We start from the raw sequence: 22,030 nt of genomic DNA, 5'->3' as shown, positions 1-22,030 counted from the left end.
GGGCGCTGACACTGATATTTTCTGCTCGCCTGCACAAATAAGTCGGGAATCCAGCGTTGTCATAGCGTTTCCCTTTATCAGACAATATAGACAGTTTGCAGCTTTATTGGTTTTGGAACATCCGTTTAATCTTCAAACCTTGACAGCCTTTCAGAGCTTCGGTACTCATGACATTAAAACCCACACAGTTTCCGCCGCATCGTCGTGCATGGAGTGGATTTTCCCCCCAATAAAAACGAATTACATTCTGTTTCTGACAGATGAATGATGGCCCACTCTGCAAATGCAGCGCAAAAGCGAGACGCACGGGCATCAGGCACAGCATTTATCCCGGAGAAGAGGTAACTGGTTTGGGTTATTATATTTGTCAGCGGTGAGCAGCCAGAAGTAGACAGATGCTGCTGCTATTCTGCTCCCCATAAATGAAGTAATACCCTGGAAATAGTCTTCTCAGGTTCCCTGATAGTCTCTGTTACTAATCACTGGAGAAGAGACATACTTGGGTTTTGGGGGTGGAATGGGAATGTTATCAAGGACACTTCGGGAGGTTCATTATTTAAAGTAGGCAAAGTGAATTTGAACTGCCCCCCCCCCTTTTTTTTTTTATCATTTTCAGTATCCTAAAATGGTCCGTAATTGTAATTGTTTTTCATGTTTTTGTTGTAAACGGTGGTGAATCTCTGGAGAAATGCTCTTATCGAGGTGCTGTATGGCACATGTCCTCTTCCCTTGGGGATGTGCGTGTACGCCCTTGCCTTTGTCAGTCTTTGTCTGTTGTCTCCACTCAGCTGTGAGCGTCACACTGACTTGTTTGACCTGTGTCACACCCTACCCCTGGGTCGTCAGGAACACTCCAAAGGTGTTTGCATGATGAGTTGAACACTTTTACATTGAAGAGTTATATGTAACTACTCCCGATCAATTATTTTCCTTCGTTTTTTTCCCCATTACGTTTTACTTCTCTGCAAGGTATTCTCGTTAATCCCAGGATTGTCACTTTATGCTTCAGCACACTGTATTTAGGGCTTCCCTGGTGACTTAGTGGTAAAGAATCTGCCTGCCATCGCAGGAGGCGCAGGAGATCCTGGTTTGATCCCTGGGTCGGGAAGATTCCCTGGCAAAGGGAATGGCAACCAGCTGCAGTGTTCTTGCCTGGGAAATCCCATAGACGGAGGAGCCTGGCAGGCTATAGCCCATGGGGTCACAAAGAGCTGGACACCACTTGGACTAAACAACAACAATAACAACAGAGTATAGTGAGGGCATGTGGGACAAGGCCTGTGCCCTGTGAGTGTCCGTGTGCATGCCTCAGGCCGGGGTCTCTGCAGGTGGGGCTGCTGTGGAGACCTTCCATGGTCAAGAGGAGTGTGGGCTCAGGACTGAGCAGAGGGGGATGTCCACCTGGGGTGGACCTTTAGAGCTGGGCTTGTCGAAGTTGTCTCACGTGGGGCCAGGATGGTTTTCATACGCGCATCTCCGTCTGTGCCGAGAAAGCTGCCCGAGAAAGGGCATGGTGGAGGGGGCTTCTTGTAGTGGAGGGGGACCTGGAAGGAGCTGATGGCTGCAGGCTGTGTGCTGACTGTTTTTCGCACGGCTGGGCAGCAGAGCCCTCTGTGAAGGGAGATTCGGGTGGGCAGTGGTGCTGGCTGAGGCAGTCAAACCCATTCTTAGAGTATACTTGGCCCTTTCACCATGGATGGGGCCTACATGGTCCACATTCTGTCAAGGGGCCAGTTGGCCCTCAGGGATGGTGCCATATTGGGGTCCCAGCGGTGGTCATTATAGGTGGCTGGTATGGCAGTCAGCTTAGCAACTTAGCCTTGGATGCTGTTGAGCTCCATCTGCTCCTGTGTCCACTTCATGTCCATTCATTCATTCATGCCCATCCTGTCGGCTCTGGGGGACTGACTGCTGACTGAGGCTGGCCGGGGCATTTTGTCAGCTCAGTGGTTTAGAACCTCTTCCACGGTGGGTGTCCCCCGCCCTGGGGGCACCCCAAGACTGTCTTATCCCTGATCATCCCAGGTTTTTCCTTCTAGGCCTCTGACCAGCTGGCCGGCCACTTGCTTTCTGCCATGCTGCTGCTGCTGCTGCTGCTACTAAGTCGCTTCAGTCGTGTCCGACTCTGTGCGACCCCATAGACGGCAGCCCACCAGGCTCCCCTGTCCCTGGGATTCTCCAGGCAAGAACACTGGAGTGGGTTGCCATTTCCTTCTCCAATGCATGAAAGTGAAAAGTGAAAGTGAAGTCTCTTAGTCGTGTCTGACTCTTCTCGACCCCATGGATTGCAGCCCACCAGGCTCCTCCATCCATGGGATTTTCCAGGCAAGAGTACTGGAGTGGGTTGCCATTGCCTTCTCCGTTTCTGCCATGAGTCCATCTTTATTCTAACCTCAGGCTACTTCTCTTTCCACACAAAGTAGATGACCAGGTATACCACCTGGAACCCCGCCCACTGGGTGGTCTCCCTCGTCCCTGTCTTCAGAGCCATCCATGAAGAAGGCTGCAGCACAGTCTGTTTTTGGCTTGCACCTCCTTTCTTTTCTTTGTTTTTTAAAGAACGCTGTCTTATTTATTTGGCTGTACCAGGTCTTAGTTACGACGTGCAGGATCCTTAGTTGTGGCATGTGGGAATCTTAGTTATGGCATGCGGGGTCTAATTCCCTGACCAGGGATTGAACCCAGGCCCCCTGCTTTGGAAGCTTAGAGTCCTCACCCCAGGGCCACCAGGGAAGTCCCTGTACTTCCTTTTTGGCTGACCCATTTGCAAACTGAGCTTGGACTTTTCCTTCTGCTTTCAGTACCCCTGACTTTAGTCATCAGCTGAGGGAGTGTGCTGATGCGACAGTGGTGGGTGCCCAGTTTGTTCATGCCCCCTACTCTGTGTGTGCCAGGTTCTATGGTTCTGGTTATAGGCACCCTCCTTCTTATGATTGCCCCACCCAAACGTGTGCCCAGAGGGGACTGGCAGAACCCAGCTCTCGTCGGGCAGTTCCAGCCCCACATCTGTTTGCTGTCCCTTGGCTGTGCCTTCCATGTCTGCCAGGGCCCAGCAGCATACTCGAAATTGCTTTGCAAAGGCACATAATTTTTCATGACAGACAGCACGGCTTGGCTTCAGAACCTCAGAGGCCAGCATGGTGATTCTCCCAGTGTGTCCGTAAGCCCCTCTCAGCATCTTTTCCTACCAGCAGTCTGGGATTTGCTGAATCACGTGGCTCCCATTGCAGGGCAACTTGAGCTGTGGTTTGAAACTGCCGAGGCCTTTCTCACTTGAGCAGGCCTTTCTCACTTGAGTCGCTCTCATAGCTGGTGGCCTTTTGTGCCATTTTATAAATGGGCTGTAGTAATATCCTCTCTGAGGATGGCGTTGCCTCCTGAACTTGAAGAGGCCCACCTGGTATTCTGTTTCCCTCTTCACTGTAGGAATGGAAGAGGCAGTAGTTTTGTGTTTTACTTTGGATGGCTGTCTTGGAACCACTGACTCCTAAAAATGGAGTGGCTGTGGGAGGCCCTGAATCTTGGTAGGGTTTCTCTCCCACTCTTTGGAGCATGTACAGTTTACCAAGACTTTTCGCTCGGTCGACATAATGTCAAAGATACAATGGAGCAGTATGACATGCTGCAGTATTCTAGGTCAGGAGCGCCTTGGACTGTATGATGACAGTGAGTAGAAGAATTCACACAGGCTGGTGGCAAAACCGTTAGTGTTGTCTATTCCATGAGAATGTGAACCTGTTCTCATCAGAGCTGGTCCTCATTCTGTTGGGATAGGAAAGAATACATTCAGCAGGTCAGTTGCCGCATACTTCGTGCCTGAGATCACGTTCATCTGCTGAAACTGTGCTATAACACCTGGCACGGCAGGTGCAGTCGGAGCTACTTGGCTGAGCTTCTTGTGGTCTATGGTCATCTGCCGGGATCCACTTGATTTCTTCAGGGCCCAGACTGGTGCATTAAACAGACCGTGATAGGGGCAGTCACCCTTGTGTCATTTGGATCCTTAAGGGTGGCACAATCTCCACCATTCCCCAGAGTCACACTGTTTTTGATGTCCAAGTTGGGTTCTGCTTGACCTTTCCCACTATGGTGGCTCTTACTCCACAGATCAGGGACCCAGGGGGAGGTGTCACCGTCTGCCCATTTTGTCAATTCCAGTGGTACGTCTAGGGACCAAGGAAATGACCACTGGGTGGATCTGTAGACTCAGTGGACCTCCTATAAGCCAGACCGTGACCAAGATCTATACTGCCTTGGCCTCATCTGCCCCACTCTGACGGGGGTAGCAGGATGATACGTCCAGTCTTTGAGTATCACTTGATTCAGATGGTGTGTCCAGCACTCCTTACACTGTGTGACTTCCTCCTTCCCCAGCGTACAGTTCCTTGAGCACAATGGGCATAGGCCCCTTTGGGGAAGGACAGGGTTGTCATGACTATTTTTGCTTGTGATTGTGTCACAGGGCCTGGCCTCTGGCCTCTTGGGCAGCCTTTTCAGTCAGTGGATTTCAGTACAGTAACTTGGTCGGGTCTGGAACTGGGCAAGGGATTATGACTGTGTATGGGAGCAACCTACCTTAAGCCTCTTGTTTGTCCAGTCTTGATTTCTTCCGTTGGCACAAACTAAGGTGGTATGCTTGTCAGCTACCCATTTATTTTGTACCCAAGGACACCAGGCTGTGAAAGCCTCTTCTGTGACCCTTTTGGGTCAGATCCCCTTGGCTGCCACTTTGGTCCTACCGGTCATGATGATAATTGTGTAACCTGGCTTCTTATAATGAGCTCCATCGTCTTACCTCTGGTTTCAGAGTCTTGTCATCCTTGATGTGGTCAGCAAGCTGTGTACTGTGTCAGCCCCTCTTATGCTCAGTCCTGGCCTGCAGAGGATGCCACCACTGATCATCCTACTGATGCTGGTGCCCCTGTGCCAGCATGTTCCTTTTGGCCTTGGTCAGTGGCATGTCTTCTGGGCCATGAAAGATGATTATCTGGTATTTTTTCAGGCATAGATATTATATCCATCCCAGTGTGCCCATTTCCTTGAATCTTTGAATTCCTTCTTTTTCTGTCTGTCCTGCAGTTTTGGTATTTTCACTTTAGTCAGCATGGACCATTGCTTTTTCATGCTACTAAGACATCTGACAGAGAAGGCAATGGCACCCCACTCCAGTACTCTTGCCTGGAAAATCCCATGGATGGAGGAGCCTGGTAGGCTGCAATCCATGGGGTCTCGAAGAGTTGGACACGACTGAGCGACTTCACTTTCACTTTTCACTTTCATGCCTTGGGGAAGGAAATGGCAACCCACTCCAGTGTTTTTGCCTGGAGAATCCCAGGGACGGGGGAGCCTATTGGGCTGCCGTCTGTGGGGTCACACAGAGTCGGATATGACTGAAGCGACTTAGCAGCAGCAGCAGCAAGACATCTGAGTGGAACTTCCCTGGTGGCTCAGACAGTGAAGAACCTGCCTTCAATGCAGGAGACCCTGATTCAATCCCTGGGTCAGGAAGATCCCCTGTAGAAAAGAATGGCAACCCACTCCAGTATTCTTACCTGGAGAATCCCATGGACTGAGGAGCTTGGTGGGCTACAGTGCATGGGGTCACAAAGACTCAGACACGACTGAGAGACATCTTAGTAGGGAGTTCCCAGCATCTCCTGATGGCCTTGGATCCTGAATGCTCCTAACTCCGTCAGCTGTTCCCTAACCAACTGTTTCCTGGTCCTCTTGATCATGCACTGCCAGTCCTGTGTGAGTTCCTGCTGCTGGCATGTGCTGGCGCTGGCTAGTTCTTATAGTTCCTGTGGGATATTATGTTTCCTCTTAGTACTTTCCAGCTGTGAAATGTGAAACCAGTGATGCTATTCAGTTCAGTCGCTTAGTCACGTCCAACTCTGCGACCCCATGGACTGCAGCATGCCAGCCTTCCCTGTCCATCATCAACCCCGAGAGCCTACTCAAACTCATGTCCATCGAGTTGGTGATGCCATCCAACCATCTCATCCTCTGTTGTCCCCTTCTCCTCCTGTCTTCAGTCTTTCCCACCATCAGAGTCTTTTCCAATGAGTCAGTTCTTCCCATCAGGTGGCCAAAGTATTGGAACTTCAGTTCCAGCATCAGTCCTTCCAATGAATATTCAGGACTGATTCCCTTTAGGTTTGACTGGTTTGATCTCCTTGAAGTCCAAGGGACTTTCAAGAGTCTTTTCCAACACCACAGTTCAAAAGCATCAATTCTTTGGCACTCAGCTTTCCAACTTTCACATCCATACATGATTACTGGAAAAAACATAGCTTTGACTAGACAGACCTTTGTCAGCAATGTAATGTCTCTGCTTTTTAATATGCTCTCAAGTTTTTCATAGCTTTTGTTCCAAGGAGCAAGTGTCTTTTAATTTCATGGCTGCAGTCACCATCTGCAGTGATTTTGGAGCCCAAGCAAATAAAATCTGTCACTGTTTCCATTGTTTCCCCATCTATTTGCCATGAAGTGATGGGACTGGATGCCCCATGATCTTCATTTTTTTGAATGTTGGGTTTTAAGCCAGCTTTTTCACTCTCCTTTTTCACTTTCATCAAGAGGCTTTTAAATTCCTCTTCACTTTCTGCCATAAGGATGGTGTCATCTGCATATCTGAGGTTATTGATATTTCTCCCGGCAGTGTTGATTCCAGCTTGTTCTTCATCCAACCTGGCAGTTATGCTGTGGTATGACCCTAATTTTAGGTCTCTTGTCAGGTAGGGAGATTTGATGGGGTAGGGGAGGTGAGGACAATGTCACCTTCAGGGGCTTTCCTTGTCTTCAGACAGAGGAGTGCTTGCTCTTCATAGACAAGGCTAGGTTGCCTCTGAAGATTCAGAAGGTTTAGAGGAGTCTAAGGAGGCAAACTGGAGAAGGAAATGGTAACCCACTCAGTGGGAAATCTTCCCTGTGAAATGCAATGGACAGAGGAGCCTGGCGGACTACAGTCCATGAGGTCACAAAGAGTCAGACACGACTGAGTGACTAAATGACAACAAGGCGTCAAAACCTGTACGTCCGCATCGCAGGTTCCATAGCCCTGACCTTGGAGTAACAGACCTACGGTGGATGGTTGTTAATTAGTCTTTAAGGCCCACCGACTCTGACAGGTGAGCCCCAGGCGTAGTCCTGGCGCGCAGCCTGACCTCGCGCTGCTGGTGATGGGAGCCTCTTAGTGGGCCATCAGCAGGTCCTCTGCTTTCATGTCTGGCTTCCAGCTGCCTTTCCTCCTCCTCCTCTCCGGCTGCATTTCTGCAGAGCAGTGGTTCTCTTAGGCCTTCTGACTAGTATCAGCAGCACCTCAGACCTTATTAGATGTGCAGATTCTCAAGCCTGCCTCAGCTGCTGAATCAGAAACTTCCGGGCACGAGGAGCAAGCAGTCTGAGATCACCCTAAAGTTTGAGGAACAAGGTAGAGCATCAGTGGTGCTCGGTAGTAGTCATCCATCCCACTATCCGTACAGCTTCTGGTCACTCCAAGTCTTCAACACCTGCTGCATCGCACCTGCTTCCGCTGGTACAGTCTCCCACTGAGCATCTTTGAAAGTTTCAGCTGGCGAGTTATCTGGTGCCAGGGGCTGTGTGTGCCACCAGGCACTGTGATGGGTTCTTTATTGCCAGTCGGATGGCAGGTGATTCAGCTCCAAAACTTCATCTTACCTCCTGCTTTCTTGGATCATCTCTGGTACCTACTGTCACACCCTGGATTCTCTGGAAGCAGATGTGAAGGTGAAGTCTGGGGTGCATGATGTTTCTCAGGGATCTTCACCTGTGAGCGGAAGAGGGTATAAGCAGGACTGGACAGAGGGATTGGCCGAACTGTGAGTCAGCCCCAACAAAGCCCCAGTCAATCTGGTGATGACCCAAGGAATGAGTATTGCCCATTCAAGGTGGGCCGCAGTGGCTGGGCCTTCGTACCTCTGTCTCGCTCAGTATACACCTGACATCAGGTGAGGGGGCTCTGCTCGTGACGCAGATCCTGAAGGAGCCGGCAGCTAGAGACTGCTGTCAGCACTGTTTACGGGCAACAAGTCCTTCCCTGAAGGGTGGTCTGGGTCACACATCGCTGTGTCTGTCAGAGTACCCAGTGATTCTGCTGATCCTGCTTTCCTTTTCTTGCCCTAAGCTCCATGCATGTTCTGTTCCACCAATTCTTGTGGTTCCTACATTTCTGTTTCCTTCTATTTTTACTCAGCATATTTAACCATATCACTTTGTTCCCCTTCCTGTTATAGCCTACTGCTATTACTTCTGAGATTGTTCTTTTTGCTTTTTGGTTTATTGGGAGGTTAGCAAGGTCAAGTATTGTGTTATTTTACAAATGAAAAGGAAGATAGTCATGGAAATTTAGTTCTAGAAAGATCTCTATGTTGTTCAAACCCCTTGTATTGTATGTGAATAGGCAGGTTGAATACCAGTGACCAGCCAGCTCATGTTTATCCATTCAGTTAGTGGTAAAGTGAATACTGTTCTTTTCCTACCAGTTTGTGAAGGAACACACATAAAACCTCTTTTGTCAGATGTGAATGTAGAAAATACAGTCTAGTTTTGAGCAACAATATTTTGCCACTTTACTCTTAAACTTACTTTTGTTTTTCCCCTCAGGCCATCAAGCCCTGTCGTCCTATGACCAACAATGCTGGCAGGCTTTTCCACTATCGAATTACAGTCTCACCTCCCACAAACTTTTTAGTAAGTTCCTACCAAAATCTATTTCATTTGTTAAAAAATATAAATAGGATCTATGTGTGTTAATAGGTTGAAATGTGAATAGGCTAAGTGTGGACTCAGTTCTTAAAAAAATATTTTATTTTTATGCTGATAAAACTGGCCTTTATCATAATGACTTTAATTTGGCTTCCTCTCATTATACTAATTTCTGTGTCGTTTTTCTTTTATATTGTTGGTACCTCATAAGACCCAGTGAACTATGGATAGGTCTGTTAGAGCTATGGAGTTGGAAGAATGCATAGAACACTTGTGTATCTCTTAAAAATTGGCAAATAACTTATATATTATCTAGTGACCCATAACTATTGCATTTATGACAGTAAATGCCTAATATTTGTTGACTGTGGTACCAGGCACCATTCTGTGTTTGAAATGTATTAACTTATTTCTCACAGAAAGTTGATGGAGTAGGTATTATTTTCCCCAGTATGCAGATGGGACAGTTGGACAACTGTTTCTACAAATGTTTCTTCAAATGTTTCTACAAATAAGGTTAAGTAACTTGCTGAAGACTATTCAGGTAACATGTGGCACAGTGCGGACTTGAACCTGGGCAGACTGACTCTGTAGTACACGGCTGTATGCTATTTTACTGTGCTATACTGCTGTTGACAGCAGTATAATTAATTAATTCTGGTTGCATTTTTTATTAAGAGATTTCAATTTCAAAATTAGATTTTTTTTGATGTTTTTCTACCTAAAAGTTACTTTCCTATTTGAAGGAATATTAAATGTTTATTTATTATTTATTTATTTTGATCACTTCTCAGCTTTTTGACTAAGATCAGGAGTAGTATAGGGGCTTCCCAGGTGGCACAGTGGTAAAGAATCCTTCTGCCAATGCATGAGATAGAAGAGGCCCAAGCTCTATCCCTTGGTTGGAAAGATCCCCTGGAGAAGGAAATGGCAACCTGCTCCAGTATTCTTGCCTGGGAAATCCCATGGACAGCAGAACCTGGCGGGCTACAGTCCATGGGGTTGCAAAGAGTTGGACATGACTGGACACACTATTTGGTTGTTCCAGGACTTAATGGGGTGCTCAGGATCTTTCACTGCAGCATACCAACTCTTAGTTTCGGCATGAGGGATCCAGTTCCCCAACCAGGGATTGAAGCCTGGTCCCCTGCGTTGGGAGCTCAGAGTCTTAGCTGTTGGACCACAGGGAAGTCCTTCAGAATTAGATTATTAATAATTATTTATTTTAACAACTTTACTGAATATGATTAATATACCATAACTCACCCATCTAAAATATATATTTTATGATATTAAGAATTGTGAAACTTTAACACTACAATCTAATTTTAGAACATTTTCATCATTTCCCTAAGAAACCCTGTACTTACTGGCAGTCAGTTCTTTCTTGCTGCCCAGCCTTCAGCAACTACTAACATATTTTGTCTTTATCATTTGCCTAGTCTAGTATTTCATATGAATAGAAACATATAATGTATGATCATTTTGGTTTCTTCTGCTTAGCAAAATGTTTTCAAGATTCATCCATGGTGTAATATGTAACTTCATTCCGTTTTACTGCTGTATGGATATACTATATTTGATTTATCCATTCATCAGTCAGAGAACATTTGGGTGGTATCCACGGTTGGGCTATTATGAATAATGCTGCTGTGAACGTTTATTTACAAGTTTTTGCGTGGATGTATGTTTTCCTTTCCTTTGAGTATAACTCTAGGACTAGAGTTGCTGGACTGTGTGGTAAATCTGTGTTTAGTATTTTGAGGAACTACCAAACTATTTTCCAAAATGGCTTTACCATTATTATTTCGTTTGAAGTTCTCTCATTATATTTAATTTAGGACAACTTTGTTGAGTTATTCAGATGGGAAGTAACAGTAATATTAGAAAAACAAATGTGCATTAGGATATTCTTTAGTTTCCCCTACCCACCTAAGCTTTTCATATATATATGTGTGTGGGGGTATATGCATAAATGTTTATATATATGTAAATGTTTAAAAGAATAATGTTCAATATCTATGTAGAAAAAACATGTATTTTAGGTTTCTAATCTTGATCATTTGCTCCATGTTTAGCATTTAGGGTTAAAAATGGCAGACCATAAGAATGGCATAATGAACAGAGTCTCTTATGCTTAGATTAGCATATGTATATTTTGATTAGATTCTATTTTCAGGTAATTAAGATCTTTGACATTATGCAAGAATTGGTTTGTTACAGTGTTTGCTGGCTGGGCTTTTCCTCGGGGGGGTCTGGGGTTGGAGCTGTGAGGGGAGGAGCCGCTGGCACCCTGGGGCCTTCAGAGCCTTCCAGGCTGCTACTTGTCTTCACTGTTGTGTTACTTAGTCTTCTCTACTTTGAGCTTTGATTTGGCTGTGTGATTATCTTTTTCTTGTTAGGACTTCTGTTAGTACAGAAATACAGTTTAGTGAGAACAGGACTGGTAGTATTATGAGATTAAATAAAACAAGTTCCTAGAAAATGAAGTCATGTAGCCTTTTTTCCTTTATGGCAGCCATAATAAACCTCCTTGATTATCTAGTATATAACTGAAGTCAGAGAATCCTACCAAGCTAGAGTTAAACTTCTTTGTAAAGTTTCTCCCTGGTGTCTGGGAGAACGTGAGCAGGAGTCTGTACTTGCTCGCTTTGGTTGGTTGCTTTTGTCCTGATAGATACTGTGCATGTAAAAGTCATATCATTTGTTCATGCTTCATGTTTCTGTTTGCTTTTAGACTGACAGGCCAACTGTTATTGAATATGATGATCACGAGTATATCTTTGAAGGATTTTCTATGTTTGCACACGCCCCCCTGACCAATGTAAGTATGTGCTAATTGGCCGGCTTTCTCCTTCCCTGTGCCCCCTTTCTTTCTAAAAGTCAAAGGAAATTTCTTTTCCTCTGACTTCTAAGTAACAACTACTTTACATCCCTTTGCCTAAGCTACAGGAAGTCAGCGGCAGTGTGTGTCAGGTGGGAGTGTGACATCTGTGCTAATGAGTCACAGGTTTGGTCCACATTAGATGGTGTAAGTAAACATGTATCAGAATAACATTTTGAGAGTGTGAAAGATTGAAAAAGAAGGATAAACTGTGGAGTAATGTGTCAAAGCTATTTTGGGGTGGGTGTCCTTCAAAAGAGAGCTGGAAAGTTTTAAGGAGAAGCTATTACTTAGTCTGTGAGTCACAGGTAAAGAAATGGAGCTTGTTCAGGGCCTGAGTTAACTTCATAGTTTTCTGCTTTTGCATCCCAGGAAGACGTCCTCTTTAAGAGACTTTGACATACAGATCATGATATTCTCAGGTATTAAGGCTGATCTGTTGGTAATCGGTTCAGATGGAAGTCCTGTAAGTCAAAATCTTTCTGTTTCAAAGCTAGCTGTCTTAGGGGTTGTTTTACTTATTGTGTACTCTAGTTGGATGTAGAGTGGAATTCACTGGTGACTCAGGAAGGGAATGTAGAGGTATCCATGAGTCAGTCAAGACACTGCTATAGAACTTACTGAATTTATAGCTACGGTATATGTACATTGAAGTAGAATGTTCGTTAATTCTTTCCGGTTTACATAAAAGAAATTATATCTGCAGTTTGAAAAGTTATTTTAGTTTATTTGAAATGTGAAATTCTGTTCCATTGAAGAGTAAAGAATAAAACCTTTGTCTAATCTTTCCACTTTCTATTTTTTTTTAGTAGACATGATTCCATAGTAGTGATACTAATTTAAAACAAATTGTTTCTTAATGAGATTTTCTTTATGCCACAGTATATTTTATCTCAGAGAATTTTTTTTGAGAAGATGATTACATTGTAAGTGTAAAAATAAAATCACTTGATAATACATATCACATATCTCTAGGGTGAACCATAATATAGAAAATCATGTAATATTGAACTATATTTTTTATTGAGGTATAATTGACATATAATGTTACTAGTTTCAGATATATAGCATAATGATTCAGTATTTGTATATATTGTGAAGTGATCACCATGATAAGTCTAATTAACATCTATCATCATCCATACTTACAAACTTTTAAATTGGACTATTTTTTTTTAATTGAAGTAAAGTTGATTTATATGGTGTGCTAATCTCTGCTGTACAGCAAAGTGACTCAGTTATCCACACATATACATTCTTTTTTATATTCTTTTCCATTATGGTTTATCCCAGGATACAGTTCCCTGTGCTACACAGTAGGATCTTGTTGTTTTATCCATTCTAAGTGTAATAGTTTGCAATCTCTTAGTATATCCCTCTTCTTCCCCTCTCCCTTGGCAACCACAAATCTACTCTCTCTGTTTGTGTATTTGTTTCTGTTTTGTAAATAGGTTAATTTGTGCTATATTTTAGATTCCACATGTAAGTGACACAGTATGGCATTTGTCTTTCTCTTTCTGACTTACTTCACTTAGTACGATAATCTCTAATTGCATCCTTGTTGCTTCAGATGACATTTCGGTCTTTTTTAATTAATTACTTTTTTAATTGAAGAAGAATTGCTTTTTCGTTGTTTTCTGTCAAATATCAACATGAATCAGCCATAGGTATACATATGTCCCCTCCCTCCCCACTTTGTTCTTTCTTATAGCTGAGTAGTATTCCATTGTATATACATACCATATCTTCTTTATCCATTCATCTGTCAATGGATGTTTAGGTTGTTTAGACAATTTTTAAACGGTTTTTATGAAAAGGCACTAGGATGTTTTTAAATTTGAAGGTTTCTTATTTTATTACTTTTTAAATGTCTCAATTAGGCCCTCAAACCCTTTGTTACACTAAATCTCAGTCTTAGAGTTGCAAAGGCCTTTAGAAGTCATTTAGTCCAACTTGCCCCTACATTGCGCCACCTCATGCAAAGAGTTGACTCATTGGAAAAGACTCTGATGCTGGGAGGGATTGGGGGCAGGAGAAGGGAACGACAGAGGATGAGATGGCTGGATGGGATCACCGACTCGATGGACATGAGTTTGAGTGAACTCCGGGAGTTTGTGATGGACATGGAGGCCTGGTGTGCTTCGAATCATGGGGTCGCAAAGAGTTGGACACGACTGAGCGACTGAACTGAACTGAGCCCCTACGTTATACTTTTCTCTCTTTTTTCCCTCAGAGGACTTGCAAATACAATAGTTAGTTACCATGAAAATACTTGAAAATTATCTATCTTATCTCTTAATTCCCTTTAAGTAATATAGATCTCATTTTAACTTTTAGGGTCACTTTAAAGAAGGAAGCTGTATGGCTTCAGAGAGGGTTTAAACCTTAATGATTCTATTTACTAGCTGTATGATTTGACATTTCAATTTTTATAAGCCTTGACTTTTCTCATCTGTAAAATAGAGGTTATTAGTTATGGTACTCTTACTGGCTTTTATAAAAAAATAAATGAGATGACACATGAAAAGTGTTTATCATGATGTTTAATACACAGTACATTTGGCACTTATTATTTTGGATAAGATGTCAGACAGACATTTGAGTTTTTCTTCTAATTCTTATTTTTTTTTTAAACTGATTATTGGTACGTATGTGACATGGAAGTGATTCTTTGAGCTTTATTAAAGTTTCTCAACACAAGGTTTTGGCACTGAGAGGCTGCTAGTGTGAAATTAATTGCAGTTGTTACTGTTGCTATAAAATAAAAGATAGGACTGAAAAATTCCTGGCTTCAGCATATATATATATATATATATATATATATTTATAAATATTCAAGCTCTCAGAACTTGAGAACTTAACTCAGTAATGAGAAGATAAGCCCCATCATTTATGTTAGAGATGTTGATAAAATAAATCGAGTTTTAAGCTAAGTGTTGTACAGTTCATAGGAATTAGATCCATCAAAGGCCTCTTGAATTTGAAATAGCCTCCCAAGAAAAAGAATTATTAAATCGCTTTACTGTTCTGATTCATTTTCTTGCCAGAGAGAACACATCAGCATGAAGGGCATGTAAATGATGGTAATGTTAGAATCTCAACCCAGTTTAGTTTTGACAGGTTCTCTTAAGGTCTTCTTGAATTAAAGTGGATTGAAAGCCTTGTTGGCTAAGTATAGAACATTCCAGGAGAATTTTATCTATTTATGTAGTACATTTGTTATTACTTATAATACCTGGTGCTTTTAAGGACTTCGATAACATAACTATGGTTACCTAGATTTGTGTTGTACATACATAATATTTTATCCTGCCCTCAAAAGCACAAAGAAACGCCATGATCCTTTCCCTGCTGCCTTAATTGGCTTTCCATTTCCAATGGCCTTTCTGTCCTGGATTGTAGTCATTTAGTGCCTGGAAATAGTAGAGTTAGAATATAGAAGTTTAGGAATGGTTTTTTGATTTGTTTCTGGTAGGATGAGATGGGAGTTAGTGTTAGTCACTACTCAAACATGTTTTAAGAAAAGATCAAAGGTGTTTATATTGTTTGATTGGCCGACTGAGCTCTTGATCAACTGAGTTCCCAATATATAGGAAAAGGACAAGTTCTCTTTGAGTCTTAGAGATGCAAGTTTGAATAGAAAGGGAGATTCTGCCTTCCCAAATTTGTGTGTCTGAGAAGGGTTCTAGTGGTATGGGTGACTGCCCCAAGGGAAATACAGCATGTGTAAGAGGAGAGGTTAAAGGAGTCCCCCAAAGTGATTTTAGGTGAAGTCATTGAGGAAGGAACTGTAGTTGCATTAATCATCAGCAGAGCTGCTGTTGCACAGAGCAGAAGGAGTAAAGTTTACACTTCTGTGCTTTCTCTGCCTCTTGACTCTTCCCAAGGGCTCTGGTCCTTTTCTCTCCTGAATGCACTCCCCACGTAATGCAATGTCACCCATGTTTTTTCCTCTCATGCATGTTCTGACATCAATATTTATAGCTGTGACACATGGCTCTGTGCTTCACACTCACATTTCAGATTGTGCATTGGACACACCCACCTTGATGTCCCCTCAGGTACCTCACCCTCAACTTGTGTGAAACTGAGCTGGTCATCTTCTCTACATACTGAGTTTAAGGGACTTAGGGTTACACCCTGTGAATTTCCTTGTTTTGATGTCATCCTGACCTAGCTATTCCCTTAGGCTAGAAACCTGGAAATCATCCTCTGTTCTCTGTCTTTCATTTCCAGGTCAGAATGGTCACTGTGGATTTCCGTCCCATCTCCTATGTCTAAAAGTCTTCCCCTTCCTCTTTTGGACTTCTCTTCATTTGGTTCCTGGGCTGTTCCATTAGGCTCCTGGTCTCTTGCCTTGCTCCTCTGTACGCCCTTCCCACCCTGTTTACACAGCGACCATGTGAAACTGTGTTGGTCTCTCACTTATAGCACTTGAATGACTTCTTGCTGCCATAAGGATAGCTCTGAATCCTTAACCTGGTTTATAAGATCTGCGGAATATAGTTCATACTTTCTAGAATTTCCTTGTGTCTCTGTCTTCATTCATTTCACTCCTGAAGAGCTAAATGACCTATTTTGGCTCCAGCTTCTTTTTCTCTGCCTTGCTAGAAACTAAATTCCTGTTCTTTAATGCACTGTGGTGACCTGAATGGGAAGGAAATAAAAAAGGGAGGAGATACATGTATATCTGTGACTGATTGACTTTGCTGTACGGTAGAAACTAACACAACGTTATAAAGCAACTTTACTCCAATAAAAATTAATTTAAAAGAATAAACAAACACCTTTTTCTTTCCCAGTTAATTTTCTGAATGACCTGGAAAATTCCTTCTCATCTTTAAAGACTCAACTCAAATGTTACCTCCTCTTTGATTCTTTTGTACTTTATACTATTCAACATTTTGTTTGTTTTTTTAATGGCACTCTGACAGGTTACACTGTATCACACTCTATTTATGCTTGTTTTCATGCTTTTCTCTTAGATCTCTGCCTTTTTAAAAGATAGAGGGTGTGGCCTATTTTAGAGTATCTGTGAATCTATCGGTTGTTAGTAATGTATTTTAAAACTGTGAATAATTGCACAAATTATTCATAAACTATGCTCAAATATTTTTAAATGCTTGTAGGAAGAAAGAACTTCAAAATGATAGTGACCTTAGCATGTCGCTTCAGCTGGTTTAGAACCCATTACCACGAGAAAGTTGAAAATGGATCTCTTATTAAAGTTAATTATGAATTTCACTTAAATTAGCCACTATCCTTCAAAAAAAAAAAGCACCTAAGAGCTAAACTTCATTTCTGAGAAAAAGATTTCCAGTAGATGGCATTGTAAGACTGTTTTTCTTACCATTCCTTTTGCTGGTGGAATTAAAATTTGTTTCTTTCTAATTGCTGTGGTTTGTAAAAACGATGACATTTATATAAAATCGTCTTATGGACAGATCGAGTGGCCAGAAAAGCCTACTTAACACATCTCTAGGGCTTCTGAGTCTATTATTTTCTCCAGCTACTCAGCCAAACCACTGCTCTAACCTCACACCCCTCCCTTTTTCAGTCCTCCGTTCATTCAAAAATAGGCCTAGAGAAAACCTCTTAAATGTGGGCACTAGGCTGGTATCTAATGATACATTTGTAAAGCAAGACAGATGTGGATTTATTTCATCTGAGCTTTCCTTCATCTTCACACATACTCTGAACATTAGGACAGATATTATTAGGACAGTGTTAGGTAATGAGAGATGGATACCCTAGTGGCTTAGAACTGGGGTCAGGAGCAAGGGTTTCTAATTCACCAGATCCCTGTTATCAGGTGGCACTAGTGGTAAAGAACCGACCTATCAATGCAGGAGATGTAAGAGACACGTGTTTTACCCCTGGGTCAGGAAGATCCCCTGGAGGACCCCACTCCAGTACTCTTGCCTGGAGACTCCCATGGACAGAGGAGCCTGGTGGGCTATGGTCCATAGGGTCGCAAAAAGTCAGACACGACTGAGCGACTAACACACACACACACACACACACACACTACCTTAGGCAAAGTATCTGATTCTCTGTTTTTTGTTTCTTCCACTGTACACTAGGGAGAATAATTGTACCTATCTCACAGGATGGCTATGTGAGTGACAGTATATGAAACAGTAGAACAGGGCCTACCTAGCTAGTAAGTGTTAGCTATTATTATTTTTATTGCCATGCTTGCTTTTGCTCCAGAGCCAGAAAGGCAGCATGAGTTTTGTGTACTTCAGTGACTTATGAATCTGTAACTGATGAATTGTCAGCCTGCTATCCCGGATCTGCCTGAAGAGCTGAAGATTCTGAAAGGTTTTAAAAACCCGAGAGAAAGAAGTATTCGTGGTTTTATTAATTCTTCAGAGGCAATATATTTGGATTTAATGAGTTCTTGTCATGTTTGTGTTGCTGCTGCTAATACAGTTAATTAAACACCAACATTATGCAGGTTTCCTGTAGAGACCAGGTCAGCTGGGGTCTTGCATTAAAATCCAGCAGTTGTGGTCAAGCTTCATGTGCAGTATTGTTAGCAGCTTAGATTAAGGTGAAACTTTCTCATTTGGTTCATGGCCTTCTGGGTCAGGTAGCCAACACGTGTACAGTGGTGAGCACAGGAAGGCATTTTGAAACTGACCCTCTCCTTCTTCTTATTACAGATTCCACTGTGTAAAGTAATTAGATTCAACATAGACTACACGATTCATTTCATAGAAGAGATGATGCCTGAGGTAAGAGAGAAGATTATTTAACAGCTTGATGCAGTTTGCTCTTTTGTTTATTCCATAGTTATATATTTTTAAAGCATTGAACTTGACCAGCGCTGGCTTTTTGCCATAAGGATACTCTTAAAGTATTGTGTTCACTGTTGAAAAAGACCAGTCAGACGTAACTGTAGTCAGATGTAGCTTTAGGAAGGAGGTTAAAATTCAGGTCATTTTCCAACTTTTTGACCTATTTTTGAACCCGTTTCTCCTCTGTGTTGCAGCTACTGAAAGTTATGTGATGGTAACATTACATCTGTTTCTAGTTTGTTTTGGACAAGGGACAGCTTTTGGTTACTGGTCGTTATCAGAGAGGAAATTAGAAAAGTGAAACTGAATCTGATAACTGTGGGAATAATCTTATTCATTATCTCCAGTGACAAGATCAATGCTTGGTTCATTTTTCTTCCCATATATTTACATATTTTTCCTAATTGTTTTTCACTGCGGATGCTCAGCAGCAGATTTATCTAAATATATGCAAGAGGTTTAAAATTCCAAAGCAAGATTAATGTGAATCTCAGAATGATTCATTGCCTGATCTTGACTTTAGTGGTGTCAACAAATCACACCAAGAAATAACAACCAGACAGCAAACAAGCTTGTGCACTTAACATTGTGTTGGAGTCGGGGTCGATTTCCTGAGCCCCTGGCTCCTCTTGCAAACCTTGTTTAACAGTGTGGCTCTGTCGAGGGCAGCGGAGCACCCACAGGGATTGATGAGCATGACACGCATGCTTAGTTTGCACCTATTTCATTCTGGGCAAGTCCTGTTAATTCTACCTGTCTTTCAAAAAGAATTAAGGAGAAAGGGCCGCCCCTTCATTCTTCAGCTTGGAAGGGCTTTTTTGCTTCCTTTTGATTTTTAAGGTCATAAGCCTTCATTTGCTATTGTAAAAGTTGACGACTTCTGGCGTGATCTTACGCAGGGTGATTTATGAACCCTGAGCAAAACAAGTAGGAGGAAGAATTATGAGACAAGTCTCACTCGCAGATATATCATCTGTTAAGCTTGTTTACAGCAGAAATTTTGGTACAAAGTTCTGTCGTTTTTCGTAGCCCTTTATTTGCCTTCATTAAGAGCTGGAACTTTTTTGGCACGGAGACCTCTAATTTATGGTAACTTGGCAATAGTGATTGTGGGTGTGTTTGAAGGGTGGAGGTGAGCAGAGGTGGGAGGGGAGGGTGGTGCTGGGGACAGATCTATCAGAGCTGGCTGCTCAGTGTGTTATTTGAATTAACAGAAAGTCCCTAAGAGATTCTGGTATGTTTTGTAATTGGGTTAGAAAAATATGACATGAAAGAGACTTTGATTTCTAAATTTCACATCACTTTATTTGTACATTGAGAAGAGCCAAGCCCACATTTTCTTAGGAATTCTAATGACATTATTGCTTACTTCATTAATGTTTTAAGACACTGAGCTACTATAGGACAGTGGCCAAGTTTTTTAGGAAATTAAACTGTTTTAGTACAGTTGCATTAGACACTTTTTAAAACACTTGACTAAAACAAGCTGAAGCATCAGTTAATATATAGTTGCAGTACTATAGTAATTTGGGGTTTCTGGTTTATTTTTCAGAATTTTTGTGTGAAAGGACTTGAACTCTTTTCATTATTCCTATTCAGAGATATTTTGGAATTGTATGACTGGAATCTCAAAGGTAAATAGGATTTAACAAAAGTGTAGCGCTTGTGGGAGAATGTTGTGGTTTATGTGAAAACTCTTATAAAAAAGTGGGGGTACATAGTTGAAATTCCTCTCACTTTTGAACTGCAGGGAAAAGTTTATTATTCATAGGCATGCTTCTTATCATTTGACATAAATGAGTTGTTATGGGTCTCATTTAACTACAGATGGACCATGTCCTTTATGAAGGATTATCATTAATTGTTAAGTAACTGGTACCTAGGAAGATGGTATCAGTTATGTTGAGTAACTACCTTGATTTATCTGCGTTGGGGAAATCTCATTAGTTAATATCTTAAGTCTGTTGGACTTTACTGTAATAAACTTCTTCCAAAATGACAGTTCATTAAAACAGAACTTTAGTTAACTCTTAAAACACATACACACTGTATGCTACATCGGTTCAAAACTTGATACTTGGTTCTTGGATGATGATTTACTCTTGGAAATGCGTCCGTTCCATCAGACATTTATTTATTTATTTTTAAAGCAGTGTGTTGATGAACAGCTTTTCAAACCAAATTTTGAATAGTATTTCTCTGTTTTTCCCCCCAGTTGTATTGATTAAAATGGGACACAGCGAAAACACAGGCATATTTATCATGCAGTAGTTCAGTTATAACAAAAATCTTTATATCTTTGAATTTCTAAAACTAGCTTTACTGTATATGCTATATACTGTATATATCCTTGGGGCTTTCATTCTTCCCTTTCTTGGCGGGGAGGGTCTCCTCACTCTTCATGGGATGTTTGAGGCAGTTGCCACATGATTGATTCAGCTGTTGAGTAGAAGTGGGGGCAGTGTTTGTTATGTCCCTACTTCTGTTGGTGGTGGTGTTTTTGTTTCATTATCATGAATCTTGGGAATTAAGTTTCAGTGTTTGTTTCTCAAGGCAGTTTTATTTATTTTTTCTTTCCTTTTCACTTGTTTGCTTTAGGTCCTTTGTTTGAAGACAGTCCTCCCTGCTGTCCAAGATTTCATTTTATGCCACGTTTTGTAAGATTTCTTCCAGGTAAATCTTTTGGCTTGTCAGTGACCTGGTGAGAGAGTACATCTGAAAATGAGCCATTCTCCTTTTAATCTTTAGGGACAACTTTCCCACCTCAGATACTTAATTATCTACTTCTCAGGTGAGGCATGAAAATGTAATATTATACATGCTGATTTATACCCCTGCATAATTTATGATAGCCCCAAATTAGATAAGCAGTGGGAGAATTGATTTCAAAAATTTGAGAGTCTACTTGATAAAATATCATGCAAGTATTAAAGTGGAAAAATGTGTGTGGCTTTAAAAAATGTATATATTTAATTAGAAAACAATTTATGAAATTTTATAAACAATATGATTATAACTATGCTAAGAATAACTGGAGTAATAGTTGTAGTAAGATAGTGGTTTTATGGGAGTTTTTTTTCTTTTTTGACATATACTTTTATTCATTTTATAGTGAAGAACAATTTATTCTCATGAAATTAAATATATATTTAATTACATATAATATTTATATTACATATATATAAGTAAATATATGACTGCTATGTTTTTCAAAGCAACATTTTAACTTTTAAAAATTTTTGTCAAGAGGCTAGCTGTGAGATACGGCATTGTATTTAGAATTTTTTAAAAAATGGTTGGGCTTTTAATGAGATATTTGGACGCCTTTTTGTTTGTAAAATCTTCACCATCCTAAGTGAATTCTTCCTTGGAATCTCATTCTCATGTCTCACTTTCTGGTGACATCCACTTATACTTCCAGGTCCTCGTTTCCTTGTTCCCTTTGCTTCTGCCTGAATCTTCTTTTTTCTCAATGTGTACAGCCACCTTTCTTTGCTTTCCTGCTTCAGTCCTCTCCTCTGACTTTTGTCTCTCAGCTCTAGTGGCCTCAGCCCCTTGTGCTAATAACCACCACCTTCTGTGGAAATGTCAGTTCAACCATTTGCCTTTTCTTCTC

General features: G+C 41.7%; 1 protein-coding gene across 12 annotated transcripts in view; it reads left to right on the top strand.

Moving 5' to 3' along the window:
* DROSHA (drosha ribonuclease III) overlaps nucleotides 1–22,030 on the top strand; it is a 122,950-nt gene that overhangs the window by 26,297 nt on the left and 74,623 nt on the right. For all 12 annotated transcript variants that reach the window (XM_086361271.1, XM_086361267.1, XM_086361266.1 and 9 more), the window contains 6 exons: nucleotides 261–341; nucleotides 8,626–8,712; nucleotides 11,465–11,551; nucleotides 18,280–18,351; nucleotides 19,967–20,048; nucleotides 21,013–21,087. In XM_086361271.1, coding sequence (XP_086217397.1) covers nucleotides 261–341; nucleotides 8,626–8,712; nucleotides 11,465–11,551; nucleotides 18,280–18,351; nucleotides 19,967–20,048; nucleotides 21,013–21,087 — 484 coding nt within the window. The remainder of the gene's footprint in view (nucleotides 1–260; nucleotides 342–8,625; nucleotides 8,713–11,464; nucleotides 11,552–18,279; nucleotides 18,352–19,966; nucleotides 20,049–21,012; nucleotides 21,088–22,030) is intronic.

The sequence above is a fragment of the Bos grunniens genome, chromosome 20 (assembly GCF_055505025.1).
Source record: "Bos grunniens cultivar Pamir isolate PY7600 chromosome 20, Bosgru_T2T1.0, whole genome shotgun sequence".
Lineage (NCBI taxonomy): Eukaryota > Metazoa > Chordata > Mammalia > Artiodactyla > Bovidae > Bos > Bos grunniens.
This window is presented reverse-complemented; position numbering and strand designations above follow the sequence as displayed.